Source organism: Artemia sp. Qi Xiang Cuo, chromosome 8 (genome assembly GCF_049724085.1).
Source record: "Artemia sp. Qi Xiang Cuo chromosome 8, ASM4972408v1, whole genome shotgun sequence".
Lineage (NCBI taxonomy): Eukaryota > Metazoa > Arthropoda > Branchiopoda > Anostraca > Artemiidae > Artemia > Artemia sp. Qi Xiang Cuo.
Window position 1 is genome coordinate 48,150,858 of NC_142801.1, and position 24,634 is coordinate 48,175,491.

Here is a 24,634-nt window from a genome sequence, read left to right on the forward strand (position 1 = left end):
AAATCAAGTGCGTCAAAGCTCAGTTTATACTAAGCGCCATACACGGATAACAGAAATAAAAACCATTAATTTCAGTGATGTTGAAGTCTAAACTTTAAAAATTATGGCCAATCAACTCTACATCTAGAAAATTACTAATACTAATTTTAGACTTTGTCTTACCACTCGTGTTTTTGCCCTGGAGTCATAACCGCGATCATAATCTGCTAAAGTATATTTATCTGGTAAAACTCACACTAATCATCATTTTTTGGTTCGATGAATTTGACAATTAGTTTTCTATGATTTCTTCCTACCGGACGGGCATTAAGCTCTTTGACACTAATTTCCTTCTTTGGGTGTGAAATAAATAAACTTGAATTGCTTATCAATAAATCAAAACAATTATTACTAAACGATCAATTTGCCTTTGAACCTCATGGCATTCAAATGCGAAGCCCTTCCTATAGTCAATAAAAGCACAACTTAAGTGGGTATTTGCTGGCCTAAGAAAAGGGGACAGGGCTATCCATCAAAATTTATGAAAAATCTAAAATCAACATTTGTAGAGAATTAATCAACTCTCTGATTTGATGATATTGAAATTTTTGACAAAAAAAACAAGGTAGGAGAATTTTATTTTCATCAAAACATGACTTAATGAAAGATCAGAGATAATCACAAGAACATCAACTAGAAAAGACTAACACATCTTACTTGCACTCACATTTAAGCATTACAAAGGGCGGCAACTCCTGGTAAGATCTTTCCTTCCAAAAGCTCAAGACTAGCTCCCCCACCAGTGGAAACATGACTGACTTTACTTTCAGTGCCCCATTTAGCAGCACAAGTAGCAGTATCGCCGCCACCAATTATAACAGTTGCACCACGAGCTGTAGCATCTACAGCTGCATCCATAATTGCTTTAGTACCATTTGCAAATTTTTGAAATTCGAAAACTCCAATAGGTCCATTCCATACAATGGTTTTAGCTTTTGAAATAGGCTCAACAAACTTTTTAACTGTTTCTGGTCCACCATCAAGACCCATCCAACCAGATGGAATTCCGTCAGCAATTTTGGCACTTCCAGTATTAGCATCTTCAGCAAATTTGTCAGCTGTTATGAAATCAACTGGAAGATGAATGGCAACTTTCTTTTCTTGGGCTTTTGCAACTAGTTTTTCTACAATTTTAGCACCTTCGGCATCAAAAAGAGAATTTCCAATTTCCATATTGTTTATCACTTTTAAGAATGTGTATGCCATTCCACCTCCAATAATCATCTCATCAACTTTATCAAGAAGACTCTCAATAAGTTGTATCTTATCAGCAACTTTGGCACCTCCTAAAATAGCAAGGAATGGTCGGTCTGGGTTCTCAAGGGCTTTAGCAAAATATTGAAGTTCTTTTTTCAGCAAAAATCCTGACGCTCGAATGTCAAACCCATCTCCCATCATAGAGCTATGAGCTCTATGAGCAGTGCCAAAGGCATCATTCACATAAACATCCCCCAGCCTCTTTAAGGAATCACGAAATTTTGTCACATCTACTGGGCTGGCTTTTACTTTCTGTCCTGAAGCATCAATTCCCTTCCCTTCTTCTTCTACGTGGAACCGAAGGTTTTCAAGCAATATAATAGAGCCCTGAGGGGGGTCAGCACATTCCTTTTCAATTTCAGCTCCAACACAATCATCCAAAAATTTGACATCTTTACCAAGAAGCTTCTTGAGCTCTTCAGCGACAGGTTTCAAAGAGTATTTAAGCTCTCTGCGTCCATCAGGACGGCCCAAGTGTGACATAAGCACAACCGACTTTGCACCGTGCTCAAGAGCATACCTAAAAAAAGAAGAATAGCCAATTCATCTTCAACTTTAAATCATTCAATATCTGCAACTGGTAATTTTAAAGCAAAGGTATGTTAGTATATAAATTAAAGGCTTAAAATAAGTACATATTGTACATAGCAATACATAGACAGACTTATTCTAAACCCTACAAGGGCATAAGCAGAAGCATGCCTAAAAAAAGAATACACAGTTATTCCTCAATTTAGGTCCATCAATATCTGGGATCTGTAAAATTAAATCAATACTCTAACACAAGAATAATAATATAGCAGTTCTTTTTCTTTCATAAAAATTTGAGGTTGGAAAAGCTTATTAATTTGTATTTGTTTAAACAATAAAACTTTTCAAACAAGACGTTTTGAAAGACAACTGGTAAATAAAACATTTGCAATAACCAACTAGATATATTTGTTGAAATCCAAACTGCTTTCAGTTAAGAATTCCGTAAACTCCAGCCTAGAGAGCCTTGGTTTGATGGGGGCAGCAGCCCTTCTGTCATACAGGTTAATTTTAGCTTAATGCTTTAATGTCACTCTTCACTTTCATTTTGATAAAGAAATTGTTTTTCTAATTTAATCAATAATCGGAAATTGTTAAATTTAAAGTAAAAGTTTATTACAAAAAAAAACTAGAAATTTATGATAAATAGATAGAGTTATCGTAAATTTGGACATATATAGATATTGAGACTTCTTTAAAAGCTTACAAGGCTATAAACAAGAGAATACCTACAGAAATTGTATAGCATATGTTAGTATTTTTCTTTTTTTTAAACGGCAAAGGATTCATCAATGGTCTGCAATGATACTCTTTTTTGTATGAATACAGAGAAACTGACACAAGTTGGTGCTCTGAATTCAAGACGCTTAATCACAACACAATTTTCTAAATGAATAAATAAATGAGAGAACATTTTCATACTGGACCCAACTTCCAGACGAATTTTTGCTAAGGTATAAAATATACTGTATATTCAGGCAAAAGCTAAAAATTATAAAAAAAAGCTTTTGGAATGAGAGGAAACGGCACCTTTGAAACTAAAACATAATTACCGCAAATATGAATAGATGCCTCCCTTTCAAGTTACAACCCTTTGCCCTAAAGTTGAACTTACATTAAAAAGCCAAAAAAGACGTGTTTTCAGTACGAATGAAAAACGTGAAAAGACACACATTTTCAAACCCCCATAATCTTCAGAACCAGAAAAAATTCCAGTTCAAACGATTTGTAAGATAATAGAAAAAGAAAATGCTGCTAAAGTGTTATTTTTGTTTACTACCTTTCTTACATTCTAATAGGCTTTCACTAACGCAAAAGAGAAAATCCTAGTGCAAAAATCAGTTACTTGTTGGGTAAATTTAAAAAACCTTTTCCACAAAATAAGTTTTTCAAAGAAAAGTAAAGAACTCCATCAAACAAAAATGAGGAAAAATAAAATCAAATAATCTACCAAGCATGAAACTACCACAAACCAGCATCGATAAATAAATGAAACCCAAAACTAACAGAAATTACAATAAATAACCGAGTCAAACTCAAAACGAGCAGAAATTAACGTAAGTTGGGCGCAAAACCCCTATGCCTTCCCAAGGCCACAGCAAAATTTGCACTTTACTGAAAAAATACAAATGAATGTACATTGTCAGTTTAATATACATATACTGATATTTAGTAATCAAAATGTTAAAATTATTTGATTTATTAAAGTTATAAAAGTAAAAACATTTATATTTTTTTCAGTAAAGTGTAAATTTTGTTCTGGCCTTGGGAAGGCATACTGGTTTTGCGCCCAACTTATGTTAATTTCTGCTCGTTTTGAGTTTGACTCGGTTATTTATCGACATAGTCTTTTCAGGAAAAAAGAAAAAAATACTTTAAATCTTTCCTTTTTGTAAGACTTTATAGTTTGGCCTGCTATTTGTATGCTGGTAAAACATTTTCAGCAATTTTTAACATCATACACCCTTTTAAAAACCTGGACACAAAAAATACTGTTTAACTTAGTTTCATACCTCCTCTAGTTGACCTGAAATGGAAAACTTGATACCATTCGCAAACAAAATCTGTTTACTTTCTTTGATAGCTTGGATACAATTATGATTTTTTGATTAGTTTAAATATTAAGAGCATAATTGTTTGGTTTGGGGTGGGGGGGTGGGAGTGGAAGGGGGATTAGTTGCCCTCAAATCACTTTCGACTATTAAAAAGGGCATCAGTCCTTTCTAATTTCAATCGAATGAGCCCTTTTCGAAGTTCCCACAACAACTCCTTCGATACGAAGTGCCCTGGTCTAAACAACAACAACAACAAAAAATAATACATTATACCCACTTCGATCTTTACTATAAAAATTTCAAGCCTTCCAATCACTTTCGACTATTAAAAAGGGCACTAGGCCTTTTGATTTCCAATCGAATGAGCCCTTTTGAAAACAGCAACGCTTTCTATAAGCACCTTATATGCCCCCAGGGCATAAATTACAACCCTTGCCCTAAGGTCTGTTAGGGTGGTTGTCATCCTTTCAGACCAACTTTTCAAAACATCAAAGTACATTAAATAAAGTGCCTATCTCCAAAATTTTGATTGGATGTGTTTGGGGAAATGGTGGGCGTGAGAGGGGTTTTAGTCCCCTTCCATTCACTTTCGACTATTAAAAAGTGCACAAGCCATCCAAATTTCTAATTGAATGAGTGCTTTTCGAAGTTTCTACGACAACTTCTTCGATACGAAGTTCCCAGCTCTAAAGGAAAAAATTAATAAATAATACATTGTGCCAACATCATTCTTATATGCCCCCAGGGCATAACTTAAAACCCTTAGCCTGAAGGTTGTGCGGGAGTGTCCTCCTCTTTACTTAGTCCCCGTTTCTTGTCTCGTTCTCGAGTGTCCCCGTTTCTTGTCTCGTTCTCGAGTGTCCCCGTTCTTTACTTAGGCAGCGCGATCGTGCTGCCTATGATCTATACAAAAACTTTCTGTATAAGCCTTATATGCCCCCAGGGCATAACTTACAACCCTTGTACTGAGGGCTCTGAGGGGCTTATCATCCTAAAAGACCTAATTTCCAGTACGTTCAACTACGTTGAAAAAAAAATGGATATCTCAAAATTTGGATTGGATGTGTGTTGGAAAATGGTGGGCACGAGAGTGTTAGTCGCTATCCAATCACTTTCAACTATTAAAAAAGGCACTAGCCCTTTCAATTTCCAATTGATTGAACCCTTTTGAAGTTTTTACGACAATGCTTACCCTACAAACTTTATATGCCCCCAGGGTATAAATTACAACCCTGGCCCTGAGGGTTGTGGGGGGAGGGGTTGCCATCCTTAAAGACCTAATTTCCAAAACTTTCGACAACGTTGAATAAAATGGCTATCTAAAATTATGATTGGATGCGTTTGGGGAAAATGTGGGCTTGAGAGGGGGGTTAGTTGCCCTCCAATCACTTTCGACTATTAAAAAGGGTACTAGCCCTTTGAATTTCAAATCGAATTAGCCCTTTTTCAAGTTTCTACGACAAATATTTCAATAAAAACCTAGGGCCTAGGGCCCTCAGGTCTCAGGCCTATATGCCCTCAGGGCATAACTTATAATCCTTACCCTGAGCGTTGTGGGGGAGTCTCCTCCTCAAAAATATATTTTCTATCTGGAAATCAACTACAATGAACAAAATGGCTATCTTAAAATTTTTATTGGCTGTTTTTGCGGGAATGATGGGCGTGGGAGGGGGCTAGTTGCCCCCAAGTCACTTTCGAATATTAAAAAGGGCACTATCCCTTTGAATTTCAAACCGAAAGAGCTTTTTTGAAGTTTATATGACAACGCCTTCTTTAAAAACCAAGTATGCTCCAAAGGCATAACTTGTCACTCTGACACAGAGGTTTGTGGGGGAGAATAATTCTCAAAAAGAATATTTCTATCTGAAAGACAAATCCTCTGATCAAAATGGCTATATCAATATATGAATTTGATGTGTTTGGGGGACGGAGGGGCGTGGCGGGCGGGTTAGTTACCCTGCAATCACTTTCGACTCTTAAAAAGGGCACTAGCCCTTTGAATTTCCAATCGAATGAGCCTTTTTTGAAGTTTCTATGACAACGCTTTCTATAAAAACCTTATATGCCCCCAGGGCATAACTTAAAAGCCTTCCCCTGAGGGTTGCGGGGGAATGTCCTCCTTAAAAACATATTTTCTATCTGGAAATCAACTATGCTGAACAAAATGGCTATCTCAAAATTTTGATTGGATGTGTTTGGGGGAATGATGGGCGTAGGGGGAGGGGCTAGTTTCCCTCCAATCACTTTCGAATATTAAAAAGGGCACTAGCCCTTCGAATTTCCAATTGATTGAGCCTGTTTTGAAGTTTCTACGTCAAAGACTTCTATAAAAACCTTATATGCCCCCAGGGCTTAACTTAAAACCCTTGCCCTGAGGGTTTTGGGGGAGTGTCCTCCTCAAAAACATATTATCTATATGAAAATCCACTACGCTAAACAAAATGGTTATCTCAAAATTTTGATTATATGTGTTTGGGGGAATGATGGTCGTGGGGGGGGGGGGCTAGTTGCCCTCCAATCACTTTTGACTATTAAAAAGGGCACTAGAACTCTCAATTTCCAATCAAATGAGTCCCTTTTGAAGTTTCTACGACGACCCCTTCCATATGAATTAAACATAAAAAAAAACATCAAAAACGCTAAAAAAAAAACTACATCATACCCACCAATATTTACAATAATAAAAAATAAATCTAATAAAATATAAATAAGTTCAACAAAAAATGTATAGCCTAACAAGTAAAAAAACTAAATTTTATTCCAACTCCAAACTATGGCTCCCTGTCCAATGAAAACAACTTAAATTTTTGTTAAACAACTGCTGATATATCTTCCTGTAAACTAAAAAAGGCTGCTCTGATTGACAAATTCCTCAGTAAAAACTTCACTTCTAAAGTAGCTTTGCTGCTCATAATAATAAGTCTGAATAATAATGCATTATGAATACAGATATATATGTATATTATTTTTATTTATTGTAACAGTTCCTGAATGTTATATTTATTTTATTTGTTTTTAATTAATAGAAAAAAGAAAAATAGACAATTAGGCCTTTAGAAGCATATAATTCGAAACTACTTCATATTATGCATTTAAATGGGAATACATGCCATTTTTATCCATAACTGGTGTTTGCAATTACTTATTCAGAAGGATCTGCTTTTAGCTTTTAAAGGTAAATCATTTACTATAATTTCCATTCAAACTTGTAGTGACAATTGTTTTAATATCAATCCAGAAGATAAACAATCATCCACCTCCAGATACCCCATTGAAATCTGTTCAAAGAACTATACAATAAGACCGAAAGTGCTGTCATTGTAAATGGCCAGCTCTCATCACATTTTCAAATTAGAAACGGTGTTCAGCAAGGCTGCGCTGCTGCTCCTGAACTCTTCAACTGTGTCATGGACCATGTTCTCTACAAAACACTGCTTGTGCATCCGTTTGGCATCAATTTTGCTGGAGAGTTCTGTCAGATGTTAACTTTGTAGACGATGTTACACTGGTGTGCGAAAATATCACTGACATCAAAACTGCCCTGGAAACGCTAGCTTTTGGTGCAGAAAAACTTAGTTTAAATGTAGACTGGACTGAGACCAAAATACTGCCAGTGGAAAAGACGCCATGCAGCCCCTGGCAACTATAGAAGTATGTGGCCAAGATGTTGAAATAATCAAGCAGTTCACCTACCTTGGTTCAATTGTTTGCTCAAATGGAAATCCAGATGCAGAGATATCAGCAAGGGTGGGAAAGGCAAACGCCGTTTTCGGCTACCTACTCAGAACAATATTCCACAAACCCCAGATCAGCCATTTCACAAAAGCTTCTATCTACTCTGCCTCAGTAGCAAGTGTTGTGTTGTACTCGTCAGAGACTTGGCCTTTGACTCAGTCGCAGATGATGAAGATAGATGTTGTCCAGACAAAACACCTCTGCAAAATCGAACACTTTAGATGGCTTGACAGGTTACAGAACATGGATATCCTCCGGTCATTTAAATTACCACCCCTGTCTGAACAGCTTGACTCCCGCTCGCTACGTTGGTACTGTCATTTACTTCACCTACCCACTGAAAAACCTGCCCGACTTATATTTGACTTTGATCCGACTGCAAACAACTGGAAATGCTCAGAGGTAGACCACGTATGAGATGGACGGATATCATCCGTGTTCGACTCACGGCATGGGGCATTGACCCCAGCAAAGCTCCTATCCTCGTCCAAAACAGGGTACTCTGGAGACGATTAATGGCACTGACGTCTGGTTCCCTCTATGCTGGCCACGCTGCCAAGCAAAAACTTTAAGCCGAGTCAAGTCAAGAAAGTAACTTCAAAGGCATTATCAAGGAAACAAATATCCCTTAGATTGCTAAAATACCACAAAGACTGATATCCAATAATGATTCATGATTTTACTCTATTACATTTGAATATTTTAAAAAGGATTGGGATATAACAAACCATATTTCATGCCCCTAATTTTCCTAATGAGCAGAAACAGCAATCCGCACAATGAAATATATCACAGAAAAGGCATGCTAAACTGGGATAGATGAATGTATAGCATTTTCCAAATATAGAAACACCCCATATGACAATTTTGCAACTTCTGTGCAACCCACATTTTTAACAGCAGACTGTTAAGACAACCCATATCAGCCCATCCTTGCGAATGGTATGCATGAGCGCCGGCAAGGGGGGCAGGGGGGCCATGCCCCCACTGGAAATTTGGGACTATAAAGTAATTATAAGTAAACCAAAGGAAAAAGAGCAAAATAGGAAAAAAATGCGTGTTGTGCCATTGCTGGCTGCCTGCCAATAGATTTTGACCCTTAATAAGGAATAGGGTGAACTTGGGTAAGTCCGACACCGGGGTAACTCCGTCACCCTCGTCTTATCTGATTCAGTGAAGACAGAAATATGTGGTTCTGTACTTCATTTTCTTCCTTTGGCTTGGTACTTGACAACAGTGTTCAGTATTGCCGCCATTTTTAACCCCTCTTGTGGTGACGAAATTTTGAAATTTCGAGGAGGGCATCTTTGCTGGCCACGAGGTGGGTACTAATTTTTAACTGATAGTGCGGAAAAATAAAGAGAGGATGGAATGATTGTAAATAGCTGATGAGTTTATAGGATAGTTGGAGTATTTACTGTAATTTATTAGTATTTTATCCTCAAGCCAGTCAGGAGATACAAGGGGTGTCAAACTGACCCCAGAAAAAACCCCGTTTGGAGGAACTCTAACGGGTTAGACGAGCCCCGCAACGTGTAAAGTCTAAAAAATGGGGCCGGACTTACCCCGTTTATACAATTTGCTAGTCTTCCGCAGTTCTATATTCGATCTCAGTGACTTGTATTTGACAACTATTCCTTGATCTCAAGATCTTGACGAAAAGGAGCGATATCAACTGAAAAATGAAACTGGAAAAGAAAGATTATGCCAAAAATATACTTAACGTTATGAGAAAACCTTGAATAAATTCTTTTTTGATTTTAATTTGATCAAAAATACTTTTTTCAGATTTGAGTGTCTTAATTTTTTGCATAAGATTTTGCTTTCATATTTTTCACTTTTTATGTAATTTTCTTGCATCTTCCAGTTGTTTATTATGTTTTTTTTCCAATAATAAAGGTTTACAGACATGAAAATGATATATACGAGTCTTTTTTAGTTTATTTTATTCAATGTATTGAACCAAGTTGATATTGTGATGAAGTTTTATAAACTGCTTTTTCCAAAACATCTTATTTTTCAGACATATATACTGTAATTTTTATGGTCTAATGGGGGGAGGGCAGCTGCCCCCCTCCCTACACCCAAGAAAATCAATACTATCAATAACAGCTAAATCTGTCAAAGTTGACAGTAATTAGACATTGGAGAATCGCATTGTATCAAGTGAATATTAGACCTAGTATCGTCGGATTGCTTTCCAATGAAACACTAGATAACATCGGATTTTTGGTTGTAACAGAAAAACAAATGCATGGTAGACACGTTTAGGGGAATATATTTGAGTGCGAAGGGGGTTGGGGTCGAAAACACCAAAATACTGCCTGTGATTGATATGAATTTTTTCTAAACTTGGTCAATCAGTAACAATATAGCTGAATTCACGAGTACCCATAGGGAATAAACACAATTTCTGATGTTTTTCTCAGGATGCAAACGCCAACAATTTTCTCATGAGAGAAAATTTGTTGCTCCCCATCTTGAAGAGATTTCCCTCCCCAACGAGGCCAGGTGATAAGTAGAAAATAAAAATTGGTTTTTTTAATGTGGTTTAGAACAAAAAAAGGTAAATTGTCTAACTGAGGCTCTAAAATTGTTTTCTGTAGGTTTTGGCTAATAAAAAACCTTGATGAGGATATCTGATAAACTTGTAGAGATATTTAAAAAAAAAACGTTAAGTCTGGACAGCTTTTCCTGCTTCCAATTTTCCGTCCCATTTTTCCAGAAAACGGATAGTCTGGACGCGCTATAAGCTTGAATTTGTCAATATGGCTTGTCGTTTCTGATACAATAGCTAGGCTTTACTATTGTTACTATAAACCTGCATTTTTTCCAGATGCCACGTAAGTACAACCGAAAAACCAACAAGGGGACAGGAGGACGATATACTGCTGAACAGCTTAAACAAGCCAAAGATGAAGTTCTATCATGTCAAATGTCTTTAAAAAAAGCTGCAAAATTTTACAACATACCGAGGACAACACTCATGGATCAGACGAAGAAGCAAAGGACTTTCCGTGACTCGCCCGCTGTTACTCTCGGGAGAGCTCCGGACCTACCTCCTGATGTTGAGCAGAGTATGGCAAATACGCTGAAGGTCATGGAAAAGTAGGGCATGGGGCTTACCAAACAACAGTTCCTAGACGAAGTGCAAAAATATGTCAGCATGAACAAAATCAGTACTCGTTTCACGAACAACCGGCCAGGTGAGGACTGGTGGTTTGGGTTTAAGAAAAGAAACAACATCTCGCTTAAGAAACCTGAGCGTCTTGAAAACCTGAGTGATGTGCAACAAGCATATCCTTTTATCATTCTAAGATTTGATGACATGCTACAAAATACAGCAGAAGAGCTTGAAGTCTTAGACCAACCAGAATGTTCGTTCAACTTAGACAAACATTCGTTTTGTCACGATCCCGGTAGCCTTAAAATCGCTGGCACGAAAGGATCCCCAGCAACGCGGCGAACTGGTGGCAATGGGCGTGATAACACAACTGTGCTCGCATGTGTTAATGCATCAGGTGAGAAGCTGCCACCACTGGTAGTCTTCTCGGGAAAAAAACACTTGGAGTTCATGGCTACCCGTTCAGGACCATCCAGATGCATGTTATTCAGCTGCTAAGAAAGGATGGATGACTGCGGACCTTTTCTATAACTGGTTTAGAGATGTTTTCCTGCCTCAGGTGAAAGAAAAAGCACTTCTTATTCTTGATGGCCATGGCTCCCATTTATCCTTGGCTCTTGCGAAGCTCGCTTCAGAGATGAATGTTACCATCCTCAAGTTGCCAGCCCGCGCATCCTATTTATTGCAGCCCCTTGACAGGGTTATTTTCCAAGGGCTGAAATCATCCTATGAGCAGAAGCTCGTGAACTGGCAACGAGCACACCCAGGTGACGTCTTGTCACGACCAGGCCTCGTGAAAATTTCATGTCAGATCTTGGAGACTTACTTAACTCCTTCACTGATTCAAAAATCAGTTCAAGCAACAGGAATTTACGATTCTGCTATTCCAGCGCGCATGAACCGCAATATGGTCGACAACGCAAAGTTTGATTCAGCTAAGTTCAAACGATCTGTTGAGAGTAAGAAATTAGAGACTCAAAATTTAACAAGAGTGACTACCAGGGTGAATACTGCAACTGAAGAGAATACCATTTCGGTGTTGGTTAGTCCGAAGAAGAATCATACGCATGACAAATCCTTTGAAGAACTTCTCTTGGACTCAGTACGTCGCCCTTCTCTTGATGCCTCAGCATCCGGGACATCCGGTAGGCAGAGAGTTGCCTGAGAATCTGAAGTAATCATATCTTCAGAGGCTATGAGAGTGCTTGGACAAATAGAGAAAGAGAAAAAAGAAAAGCTAGATAATAAAAAAGTTAAGGTAAATAAGAGAACACTCAAGCCAAAACTGGAAAAGGAAAAGAAAGATGAACTTTCCAGTGAAGATTCTGACGTTGATGTCTCATTGGGTTCCTCAACTGACGAAATAGATATCCATGATACTGTTGGCGGTGAGCATGAAGAGGAAGAGGAAAAGAAGCTAAACATACGGCGAAATGGGTACTATGTAGTAGCATACAATACCAAACGAGATCAACAAGGCTGGTATATCGGAAGGGTGCCTGATTTTTCTAATGAAAATGTTGTTTGTATAAAATATCTTCGCTGCCTGAGTCTAGCTAACTATTCATACGATTGGCCAAAAAAAGATGACATTGACAAAGTCAAAGAAAACTACATCTTTGCCAGACCATTGAGGCTCTCTGGAGCTGGTCCCTTCACTCTACCACCATTCCAAATTTGGCACATCATCAGCCTGTACAAGAAGCACATTAGTGCCTGCAAGTGATCAAAAGTTTGCTTTCTCAAATCTCTCTGACACTAATTGAAACTGCTTTTTTTTTAATCCTATTATTTGAAGTATGTCGTTACCTTTTTCATATTTACAATAAACAATTTGAAAAAATACCTTTCTCAGAGACTTCTCCTATGTACGAGGTAAAACCAGCACTGTCGGAATTACCCCATGATAAGCAGAAACCTGATGTTCCGCTGTGGCACATACAAACCATTAACGAGAGTTTTTGGTTTGTACGGTTTTTCCGTACATAGAGGGACCCTCTATCATGTCTTAGTGTGAAATAATTTTTATCTCTACATACATAAGATTTACCTGGGAGGTGCCGGATTTACCCCCAGGCCTGGGGTAAGTTTGGCCTCCCTGAGATGGGTTACTTTGGTGTAGCAACTTATGGAAACAACAAAACTTGGGGACTTTGTGGATTGTGTGGAATATTACTAGAATGATCAACAGCAACATCAAATAGTTTTTATTGTGGCAGAAACTCCAAAACAATCTTGGGACCAGATTAAGCTGAAAAAAAAACTCAATAAAGGGCCGGACTTACCCAAGTTCACCCTATGTACTCTTCTATTTAACAGCAAGAGGGCTTTTCAGTAAAACTATTTAGCCCTTTTCCTTTTGCTTCACTCTGTGGGCTACAGAGCTACTGGCTTGATTGCCTCATATTTATTATATATATTCAGATATCTTTCAGCAGATCTTTCGACTCTAGGAGTTCAAATATAAGATGAGAGATGTCGATTTCTATGTTCTGTGTGCAGGTATAGTTGGCTAGGCTCTTGGCTGATAGTGGGATTTTGTGGTGTTTAAAGTATTTTAACAGTTTAGAAAGCAAGGTATGTTGTGCAGACGTCAGCATATTACATTCAAATAGGCAATGGTCAATTGTTTCATTATTCATATTACAATACCTGCAAAGAGGGGACAGGGGAATTGAACCACTTGAATTAGAAAACTTATACGAGAATGCAAGGAAATTTAGTCCATTTGTTCCAGAACGAATTCTATGATAAATTTTAGAAAGATACTTATTGGAAAAGGGGGAAAGGATAGGATTAATCTTATTAAAATTAATATCTGATAGCCTCCATCGGTAAATGTCTCTAATTGGGATTGGTCTCCCACTTGGCTGGTCAATATTTATAGCATTTTTTACTATTTCATCAACCTGATGATTACCACTTATGCCAGAGTGTCTAGGAATGTACTGAAAGTAAGTTTTTATGCCACTTGACGCAAGATTATCAATAATACTGTGACAATGATAAGTGTCAATGTCCAACTTATATTCAGGAGCTGAGGCCAGCAACTCAAGGCTTGATAAAGAGTCGGAATAGATGATAATATTATTCGAATTTTCAATCAAAGATTGGTTTTGCTTAAGGTGTTCTAATGCCATGATTATAGCATTTAACTCAGTAGACAGTATAGATAAATTATTAAATAATCTCTCGGCCATTGCAATTTTCAGGTGAGGAAGGAAAACACCACTTGCAACCTTCTCATTCATTTTTGACCCATCAACAAATATTTGGAGGTGATTTTTATTGGTAATTGTATTAACTTCTGCAAATTTTTTCTGGACAAAAGCAATGGGGGATAAATCTTTATTCCATTTTGAAAATTCAGTATTTATTATGGGAAATGAGCAAATCCATGGAGGGGATTGGGGGAAAGTAGGTGCAATAGTCTTTGCTGGTACAGAGAACTTCTTTTGAATATTTGCATACTCATCTGCAATAACTCTATACATGGCTGGATTTCTTAACCTATTATGTAATGTGTTTGAGCTATTTGATTCAATTTTTGTAAGATGTTTTATCAAGAGAAAGATAAGTCTCTCCCTTATTGTTGTTAATAAAATCTACATAATCAGAAACTTGTTTCTTGTGGGTTTCATAATACCAAATATGAGACGTATTATATAATTTTGTGTTGTTTCAATTTTTTGAATCTGGGTCTTTGCACATGCACCATAGACAATGAGCCCATAGTCAATATGGGGTCTTATATGTGATTTATAAAACTGGAGTAAGGTTTTCTCCTTACAACCCCAGGGTGTGGAAAGAAGTCTTTTTAGTATATTTGCTTTTCTATAACATTTTTTTATTGTGTTTGAAATGTGGAGGTGGAAATTAAGTTTTTGGTGAAGCATGAGACCTAGGTAATTAATATTATTATCTTCTGGAATAGTTGTTTTATTTAGAGTTAGCTTTGCATTAACATGGTTTTGCTTCCGGTGAAATTGGATTATTTTTGACTTGGTGGGTGCAATGGGTAAATCTGAATGTTGAGAGAATTTTTCAAACTGGAAAAGTGACTTTTGCAGATTTGACTGTGCTATCTGAAAGGTGTTGCCAGATGACCATAGCACCAGATCATCAGCATATTGTAGATTCGTGTGGGGTAGGTTCATGTCCCAGAGATATAGGGCAAATAGGAGGCAACTGAGGACTGCTCCCTGAGGTAGGCCTTTGGATATTGTCTATGTAAGTTCTAATTTGCAACTGAGTGACCCATTTTCAGTTTTCCACATTCAATCGAAGAATCAGCTTTTTATTGTGATCCTAAATACGTATTGTTTATTAGCCATTAGTGCAGTTATTAGTAAACAAGAAAGTTCGTATAATTATAAAAAACACAAGGAAAACAACTTAATAAGGGGCAATTTCGGTAAAAATATGCTGTCAACTATTGCTGGCATTGCAAGAGTACTCATGAGCTGATATATGAAACCACTATTATCAGAAATGTTTCCCTTGAACAGAATACTGGGAATTTTGTATTTCCCCCCTAGACAGATATATCCTTTTGTGTTTTATTATCAATTAGTTTTTTTTCTCAGGAGTGATTGTATTTATCTAGTTGTCACTTTGAAAAAGATTTAATTTTTTACACTTCTGAAGTATAAAGGTGTCAAATATATTGTTTTTGGTACTAAAAAAATGTTGAATTAAAAATTTTATTCAATTTTCTTCATTTCAGTTTTAATGTTTTACTTTGACAAACTACTTTGATAATGCATTACTTTTTATAAACAATTGAGTCTAAAGGCATTAAATATTTTGGTGTTTGATAACCAAGTTCAAAACTGTTGATATTGTTAAAAAATATCCATCCAATGCTTCAGCATTGCTCAACAGATCTTAATGCTGGGAGTTTATATTTTAGTTTTTGTAAATAGGCTATTTTTTTGTCATTAATTACCTTTTCTACTTTTTATATACTTTTACTTTAATTGACATATTTTTTGCATTGCCTTTTCGAAAAATGTTTGTCTCTAAGCTTCATTAAATATAAACAAGTTTTTCTGAAAGTAAGGAGCAGCATTAAAACTTAAAACGAACAAATTAATATGTATATTAGGGGGGTTGCCAACTTCTCAACAGCTTGCTCTTCATGTTAGTTTTTCAGCCCTTTTAATGTTACTCCTTACTTTCAGTTGAAAAAAACTTTATTTATTTAATTTCTGATTGTCTTTTAAATAACACCAGGATATTTGGCTCCTATTCCACAGAAAAATCCCCCTTCCCACAGAAATATCCTATGGGCAATTCAATCCTGGCAAAAATTTGCCAGGCAACCTTTAACATCTCCATGGCTAAAATTGAATCAGTAAAGAAAAAAGCAAGACCTATAAAGAGATTTTGTATAGGAATTCTGGCAAATTCACCCAGTGCAAAATATCACTCCCTGGAAACTTCCCTCCCCATGGAAAATTCTCCCTGTGCAAAATCCTTCCAGCAGAAAATTTGTACTCACATCTCCATTAAAAAAATTTATGCATACTTCCCAATAACAAATAGAACAATAGGTAAATTTTATAAATTAAAAACCTTTCCCCAGGGGCTGTAGCGCTGTAGGGGGTCAATTTATTTGTATAGACATAGTTATTGGGCTTTTTAACTATGCTGAAGAAAAAAGCTATTTCAAATTTTCATCAGACAATTTTGGAAAAAAAGTGACAAGGGAGGGGGCCTAGTCGCCCTCCAATTTTTTTGGTCGATTGAAAAGGGTACTAGAACTTTTTAATTCCTTTAGAATCAGCCCTCTGTTGACTTTTTAGGCCAACTGGAATGATACAATCACCCTTGGAAAAAAACAACAACAAATAAACATGCATCTGTGATCTTTCTTTTGGCAAACACTACAAAATTCCATATTTTTGCTGACATGAGCTTGAAACTTCTACAGTAAGGTTCTTTGATATGCTGAATTCCATGGTAAGCTTTTCATAAAAATTCTATGATTTTGAGGGGTTGTTTCTATTTTTTTCAAAAATCAGAGAAATTTTCTTGGGCTTGTAGCTTTTGATGGGTAAAACTAAAGTTAATGAAATGTATATATTTGGAATCAGCATAATAAGCCAATTCTTTTGATATATCTATTGGCATCAAAATATTTGAAATCATGTATCTTATATATTTGAAATCAGCATAACAATCTGATTCTTTTGATGTATCTATTGGTATCAAAATTCCGTTTTTTAGAGTTTCAGTTACTATTGAGCCGGGTTGCTCCTTGCTTACAGTTTGTTACCACAAACTGTTTGATTACCACTCAAATCCAAACAGAGATCATTGAAATATTGATCTTTTTTTTGTTTTACCAAAAGTGTTGTACTCATAAAACTTTACAGTTTTATGAAATGTAATTAGACAAATAGAAAAGGTTTTTCAACTAAAGTAAGGTACTTTAAAGTACTTCATATAAATAGAAAAAGAAAATAACACTATTTAAATTTGCTGAAAACTAAGTTCCTAGCAGCATTTGCCATCCCAAAGAAATTTCCTGGTGGGGTTGATGATGACCTGCCTTGCATTTTTCTCCTCTGTGCTGGTAGATACGGGAATGTAATATACTGGCTGAATAGAGGAACAATTTAGTTAGTTCCTAGTCCCCCCTACCTATTTCAACATTTATCTGAAGCCTCAAAAAGAGGAAGCAGTTTGTCCATTGGAATGTACTTTTTTAGGAATCTACCCTATCCCCAACTAAACAATGATTCACGCCCCCCCCCTTATTACAGCTTATACACAATTACAGATCACCAAATGTAGCCTATTTTCATTACAAATAAAGTGAATCAGCTTATTTGAATCCAGTAGACTGCCACTGTGTGGCAATACTTTATTTGCAACTGGGGCACCTAAAATATAGTTATTGATACTTTTAAATCAATTAGCTTCTCAGAATTTTAAACTGATTGCAAATTTGTCCTCTTTGGGGAAAAGTTATATTTTGGTGCCCTAAAATACCAATAAAACAAGACTTTCCCCTGGCTCAATCTTTATGGTCACTTAAAAATAGCTTTAAAGTCACATTTGAATGAGCTCACTCCCAATTATCTTGGACCTTTGGTTTGACACAATCACCCCTGTGAAAAACAAAACAAATTAACATGCATTGACAATGTTTCTTCTGGAAAAAATGTGAAATTCTACATTTTGAAAATTAGAGCTTGAAACCACTGTGGTAGGGTTTTCTGGCATGATGTATATAATAAAGGGATTTTCAATAAGATTGCTTGCTTTTTTGAGGGTGTTTCACCTTTTTTCAAAAATCAGGCAAATTTTCTCAGATTTTTGGTTTTGGGTGGGTAACAATAAACTGAAAGAATTTTATATATTTAGAATCAGCATGAAAAGCCAATATTGCTGATGTAGGAATTGTCATGAAAATTTCACTTTTAATTTTGGTGAATATTGGTCCAAGTCACTTTTTACTTCCAGTTCCTTTTTTTATTACAAATTATTTGATAAGATTCTATTGTGACAATTTTTTTTTAACCTGTTCATTTTATTTGGTTGAATAGGACACTAAAAAGAAAGAGGGTTAATTTGACAGCTGGATAGTAAGGGTAAATTTAGTTTTTCTTTTGCTATTCTATTTCTTTAATGTCTGAATATATAAGGGATTTAGGTTTGAGGGAGGAAGAATTGTCCTGTTATGAAAGAGGTACATTTTGCATGGCTGTTATAAAACCAAAACATGGTATCTATACAGGCAGGATCATTTTTGTGTATCTCTACTCCTTCTGTAAACTATTCTAAGGTGTAGGAAATTGCATAAAGACAAGTCTACATCTGTTATAATCTACAGGAAGGGTGCCCCCCCCCCAACTTTTTTGGAATTTGTAAAAAATTTTGCCAACAGCCAAAAAAATTGGCAGAAATTTTGCAAAATTGGCCAAAATTTAGCAAAATTCTTGATTTCTGCAGATAATTTTGTATAAATCAGGTAGCAATTCAGTAAAATTTTGCCAAATCAGCCAAAATTTAGCAAAATTCTTTGTTTCTGCATAAAATTCAGCATAAATCAGGTAGCAATTCAGTAAAATTTACAAAAATCACCCCCCAGTAAAATGAGCCTCAGGAAACCCCTGCCAACCACCACTGATATTTTGGCATTTGCCACCCCCCCCCTGGAAAATTTTTTGCAGGTCCCCTTGAGGGTATATACTTCAAAATACCTTCCCAAAAAATACTTTAGTTTGTAGATCCATCCCTGAAAATCCCATTATCCTAACCTAACCCCTTTCTAAGATAGCAAAAAGTAGATTGTCTGGAATTATACCAGTGATTCTTTCATAGATAACAGACTCCAATGGTACCATATCTTTACCTTAAATTACCTTAAATCGCACTAGCCAGCGATAAGGACGAATCCTGTAGACGCCGGTCAATGATGATGGTGGCTCAGCTCATCGGGCGCATCCCAAACTGTGCGCCATGGCTTGCTGCACCAATCTCTGTCAACAGCTGACTTGAAGGCTTCAGTATTAGGGGACATGACTGCATTCTGGCTAAGGGAATTCCATAAGCCAACCACACGGTTGGAGAAAAATTTGTTTCGCAGCCTGGTATTAGCGCATTTCCGGTAGAGCTTTAGGGGGTGCCCTCTTGTTCTTGACGAACTATCTAACTGGAATAAGTCAGGGATGATATCGTGGTTGCAGATCAATTTGAATGTCATCAATACATCTCCTCGCTTACGTCGGTATGTGAGAGATGGTATTTTGAGCCTCTGAAGTCTGGTAGAATATGGCAAATTTTGAAAACTCCTTATGCATTTTGTTGCTCTCCACTGCACCGATTCCATAATCGATTGGTCAAGCTTGTTAACTGGCGTGGCAATGGACATCCCAAATTCTAATTTTGGTCGGATCAGGCCCTTTAGGAGCTTAGTAATCACTGCTAGAGATCTACTGCAGAATGTTCTCTTTATTATACTGAGAGTTTGGTTGGCTTTGGCTCCTGCAGACTGCGTGTGTAAGTTGAATTTGAGCTTGTTATCAACCAAGACTCCCAGATCTTTTTTGCAGTGACTGGTTGTAAGTGGCTGTTTAAAACCACAATTGGATTCCATAAAATACTGGCTGAGAGGGTTGTTTGCTCTAAAGTGTATGACCTTGCATTTCTGGATATTAAATTCTAGTCGCCAGGTTTTTGCCCACGTTGAGAGTGCGTCGAGATCTGCTTGGATGCCTTTGGTACTTTGGGGGTCATAAATCGGACCGATTATTTTGGAATCATCAGCATATAAGCAAATCTTATTCTTTATGATTGAAGACGCATCATTAATATAGATGTTGAATAGAGTTGGGCCCAAAACCGTGCCTTGGGGTACTCCGCTATCTACATCTGCTGATTCTGAGAAGAAAATTGATCCACCATCCCCAAATACTCTTACCACCTGCTTCCTGTTGGTAAGAAATTGCATCGTCCAATTTATGACTTCATCGTGGAGGCCTATTGCGTGAAGTTTAGAACATGTAAATTTCCAGAAATTTTTATTATTGACTTACAAACAAAGTAAACATACTACTCAATGCCTTTTTTATGCTCTTTCCAAATATAACAGTCATTTTTGTTGGAAATGAATTTGGTAAATTTTTGGCAGTTCATATTATTGACTTATGAATAAAGTAAACATACAACTCAATGCCTTTTTTATGCTCTGTCCAAATACAACAATCATTTTTTTTCAGAAATGAATTCTACCTCCACCCCTATATATACCAATTCAGGGTATATATTTGCACATTAGGGGAGTGGGGGTGAAAATTATTTCTGATGCAAATGAGAGGTAAGTTCAAACTTTACCCCCACCTCCCCTAATGTGCAAATATATACCCTGAATTGGTATATATAGGGGTGGGGGTAAAAGTCATTTCTGACAAAAATGAGTATTATATTTGTAAACAGCAAAAAATAATTGGGTAAAATTCTACTTTAGCTACTTTTGACTATCTTGGAAAGGGGCTAGGTAAGAAAATGAAACTTTCAGGGATGGGTCTATAGGCTAAAATATGTCCTGGGAAGATATTTTGAAGTACCCACCTCCACTCCTTCTCCCTCGAGAGGGTCCTGACCTTTGATGACCTTTAAAAATACATGAGTTAAAGAAGTGAAACCTTGCAAAATATATCATCTGCTTAAATGAAGTACAACAAAATTGTTTTCAGCTTCACAACTTTGCTCAATCCCAATTTATAAGGTTTTAAAGATATGCAAATACATTTCCTAAAATTTGGAAATAAACTATTTATATGTCTTAAAATTCTGCTCAAATAACTGAAATTGCATTTTCAGAGCTAAAGCCAGAGAAAAAGAATCTGATAAACTGAAAATTAAGGTAAAATGTTGTTTAGTCAAAATTTCAATGGGTATAGACCAGTTATGTAGGCAAATTTCACGACCCTCTAGAGGGAGAAGGAGTGGAGATACGTACTTCAAAATACCTTCCCGGGACATACTTTAGCCTGTAGACCCATCCCTGAAAGTCTCATTTTCCTAACCTAACCCCTTCCCAAGATAGCCAAAAGTAGCTAAAGTAGAATTTGACCAAATAATTGAGTAGCCTAGTATGTTCACTTTATTTGTAAGTCAATAATATGAACTGCCAAAAATGTACCATGAACTTTACCTCCACCCCTATATATATATATCAATTCAGGGTAGGCCTAGGCCTATATATTTGCACATTAGGGGGGGGGAGGTAAAGTTTAAATTTACCTCCCGTTTGCATTAGAAATAAATTTTACCCCCACCCCTCTAATGTGCAAATATATACCCTGAACTAGTATATTTGTAAAGAGCATAAAAAAAGGCATCAAGAAGTATGTTCACTTTATTCATAAGTCCATAATATGAACTGCTGAAAATTTATTCCTTGAACAATGATAATCTTTTGTTTTCACAGAGGAATTATTGCCCTCTTCCCTCTTGCACCCACAAGGTGGTATTCACCATTAGCCAAGGCTACTATCTGTTTCAACAGGTTGGTGATAATGCCAGCATTCATGCTTCCTCGAGATAAAGAAAAGAGGTAAAATTCTACTTTAGCTACTTTTGACTATCTTGGAATGGGGTTAGGCTAGGAAAATGAAAGTTTCAGGGATGGGTCTACAGGCCAAAGTATGTCCCGGGATGGTATTTTGAAGTACCTACTTCCACTCCTTCTCCTTCTAGAGGGCCCTGAAATTTACCTACATAACAGGTCTATACCCATTGAAATTTTGACAAAACAACATTTTACCTTAATTTTCAGTTATCAGTTTCTTTTTCTCTGGTTTTAGCTCTGAAAATGCAATTTCAGTTATTTGAGCAGAATTTTCAGCCATATCAATGTTTTATTTCCAAAGTTTAGGAAATGTATTTACATATCTTTAAAACCTTATAAATTGGGATTGAGCAAAGTTGTGAAGCTGAAAACAATTTTGTTATGCTTCATTTAAGCAGAAGATCTATTTTGCAAGATTTCACTTTTATAACCCACCGATTTTTAAAGGTCATCAAAGGTCAGGACCCTCTAGAGGGAGAAGGAGTGGAGGTAGGTACTTCAAAATACCTTCCCGGGATATACTTTAGCCTGTAGACCCATCCCTGAAAGTTCCATTTTCCTAACCGAACCCCTTTCTAAGATAGTCATAAGTAGCTAAAGTAGAATTTTACCGAAAAGTATTAATAATAACTGGTAGGGCAGAAACATGCCTCAAAAGAGAAGTTAAATGAGTTGGGCCTACCATTTGAACCAAACTTGGCCTACCTTATTGTCTCAAGTGCAGCAGCAATTCTTTGATTGTTTGTGATTTTTCCCTCTTTTAAAGGAACGTTGAAATCTACTCTCATAAGAACTCTTTTGTTCTTTAAATCAATGGCATCGATGCTTAATTTATTAAAGCTCATTTTGTTAAAAAAAAAATAGGCTAACAGTTTTATATTTTTCACAATGTCCTTGGATCAGTGTGGCCAGATCGTGAACAAAAAAATAAGCCGCAGCCTTTGAAAAACACGCCAAAAATAAGCCAGACAATTTTTTGCCCAAAATTTAACTTTACTTTTAATGGTGTCCAAGTTTTGACGGCCGTTTTATAGAAATATTGAAAAAAACTACGTTTTCTAAAGAGTTAAAGAGGCTGAGTTACAAGGTCGAACCTTAAAACGTACAGGGATTACGAGGCAAAGTTGGGGGCTGCCGCCCCCCAAACCCCCCACTTTCGCAGCCTTTAAATATAAAAAAAATTTCTTTAAACTGAAAGTAAGGAGCGACATTAAAACCTAAAACGAACATAAATTATTCCGTATATGAAAGGGGCTGTGCCCTCCTCAAGCCTCGCTCTTTACGCTAAAGTTTTTATTGTTTAAAAAAAGAGTTGTGAGAAAGTCAAACTTTAGCGTAAAGAGCGAGGCGTTGAGGAGGGCACAGCCCCTTTCATATACTGAATAATTTCTGTTCGTTTTAAGTTCGATTAACTCTTTAGAAAACGTATTTTTTTTCAAATAATTTCTGCACGTTTTTGTACAGTTTATTACTTATCAAGATAAAATCGGAAGAGGATGAAATTTTGCAAGTTTCTTAGTTTGAGCTTGGGCTACAAAATGCGATTACCGCCGTCTCTCTGCGACCTCTAGGACCTGAAATCGCTTAACATTGTGGTGGGTAGCCTCTTTATAGAGGCACAAGTGTGCCTCCTTGACTCACCACTATTCAGGTCCTTTGATCCTACTGGCATTATCGACCTTTCAATTCGTTCCCTGGTTTGCGGAAATTCAGTTCCAGTTTAGAGATTATTTTGAGGCTGCATTTAGTAGAATTGCGATAAACCGCTACCCCATGTGGAACTCTAGAGACTTTACAGAAATTTCCGCGTGCGCTGTTCAGAAAATGCTCGACCGAGCTTACTTTCATGTCCAACAGTTCGGGGAAATTATTGACGAGGACGCCCACCGGTTCGATTTCTTCTGTGTTAGCTCGAGCACTGTCCGTGTGTGCGCCGCAATTTCTGTATCCCATAATTTCACTGAGTCGGACCTCCGATTACTATAATGATACTCTGTGACCCAAGGCGTTTTAATGTCAACATTTTGGTTCAGTCAGAGGTTCTTTTTGGCGCAGTAGAGTTATTGCCGGAACAAATTCTTAAAATTGTGTCCCAGCCCTTATGCATTGGTTGGACATAATGATGCATTACTTAATAACGACCTTAGCCCGCAGACAAAAACAAAAAAAATCATTAATTCATTGGTTTATTATCACATAGATACACAAACGAAAATCAGATCATTGGATATTATCATATATAGATTCATAAAATTATGGAAATCACTTTGTGTAAAGTCAAAGCTTTGGATTAAATTCCTTTTCCCAATGCTAAATGCAATACTAAAACGCCCTTAAAGGGCTACGAAAGGTTCACAAGGAACACAATCGTAGTTTTGTCTTTATCACAAGTCCATTTCAGGGTCATAATTGGCTATCACGAATCACAATACGTCCCTGGGACCAAGAACAAATAAGACTGAGTAGAATCTCCGTCTTTGGTCCATGAACTGACTATTGGATAACCCGTAAAATCTGAGCGGAGGTGGAGCCAATTTGAGAACTGGCTGAGCACTGAGTTGACGGACGTCTACTTTCCCTCATCACCGCCGCGCATTTGCGAGGAAAAGACCGTAGCAGGCCTCCAGGCGTGTATGATAAGTGTAATCAAACACTTTCACTTGTTCTCACTTAATTTTTCGTCTCCGGTGCTGTACTGTGTAGAGCTAGTTGTTGAGATAACGATTGATTATAGTTAACACCAGCTCCACCTCCGCTCAAAGTCACCAGGCATCAGCTATATATCATTCGAGTCCGCAGGGTTGTAGT

At 36.9% G+C, this 24,634-nt stretch overlaps 1 protein-coding gene across 1 annotated transcript; it reads right to left on the reverse strand.

Annotated features, from left to right (window-relative positions):
* Nucleotides 1–600: 600 nt before the first annotated feature.
* On the reverse strand, nucleotides 601–22,720 carry Pgk (phosphoglycerate kinase). Its single transcript, XM_089093519.1, has 2 exons — nucleotides 22,532–22,720; nucleotides 601–1,816 (listed from the first exon to the last, which is right to left on the reverse strand). Exons 1-2 carry the CDS (start codon nucleotides 22,669–22,671, stop codon nucleotides 709–711), a joined length of 1,248 nt encoding a protein of 415 aa, XP_088949645.1. The 5' UTR covers nucleotides 22,672–22,720; the 3' UTR covers nucleotides 601–708.
* Nucleotides 22,721–24,634: the final 1,914 nt, after the last annotated feature.

Coding starts and splice junctions, on each gene's coding strand:
- Pgk (XM_089093519.1), bottom strand. CDS start 22,671: ATGAGCTTTAATAAATTAAGCATCGATGCCATTGATTTAAAGAACAAA. Junction 1,817..22,531: donor GCTGCACTTGAGACAATAAG/GTAGGCCAAGTT, acceptor TTCTTTTTTTAG/GTATGCTCTTGAGCACGGTG.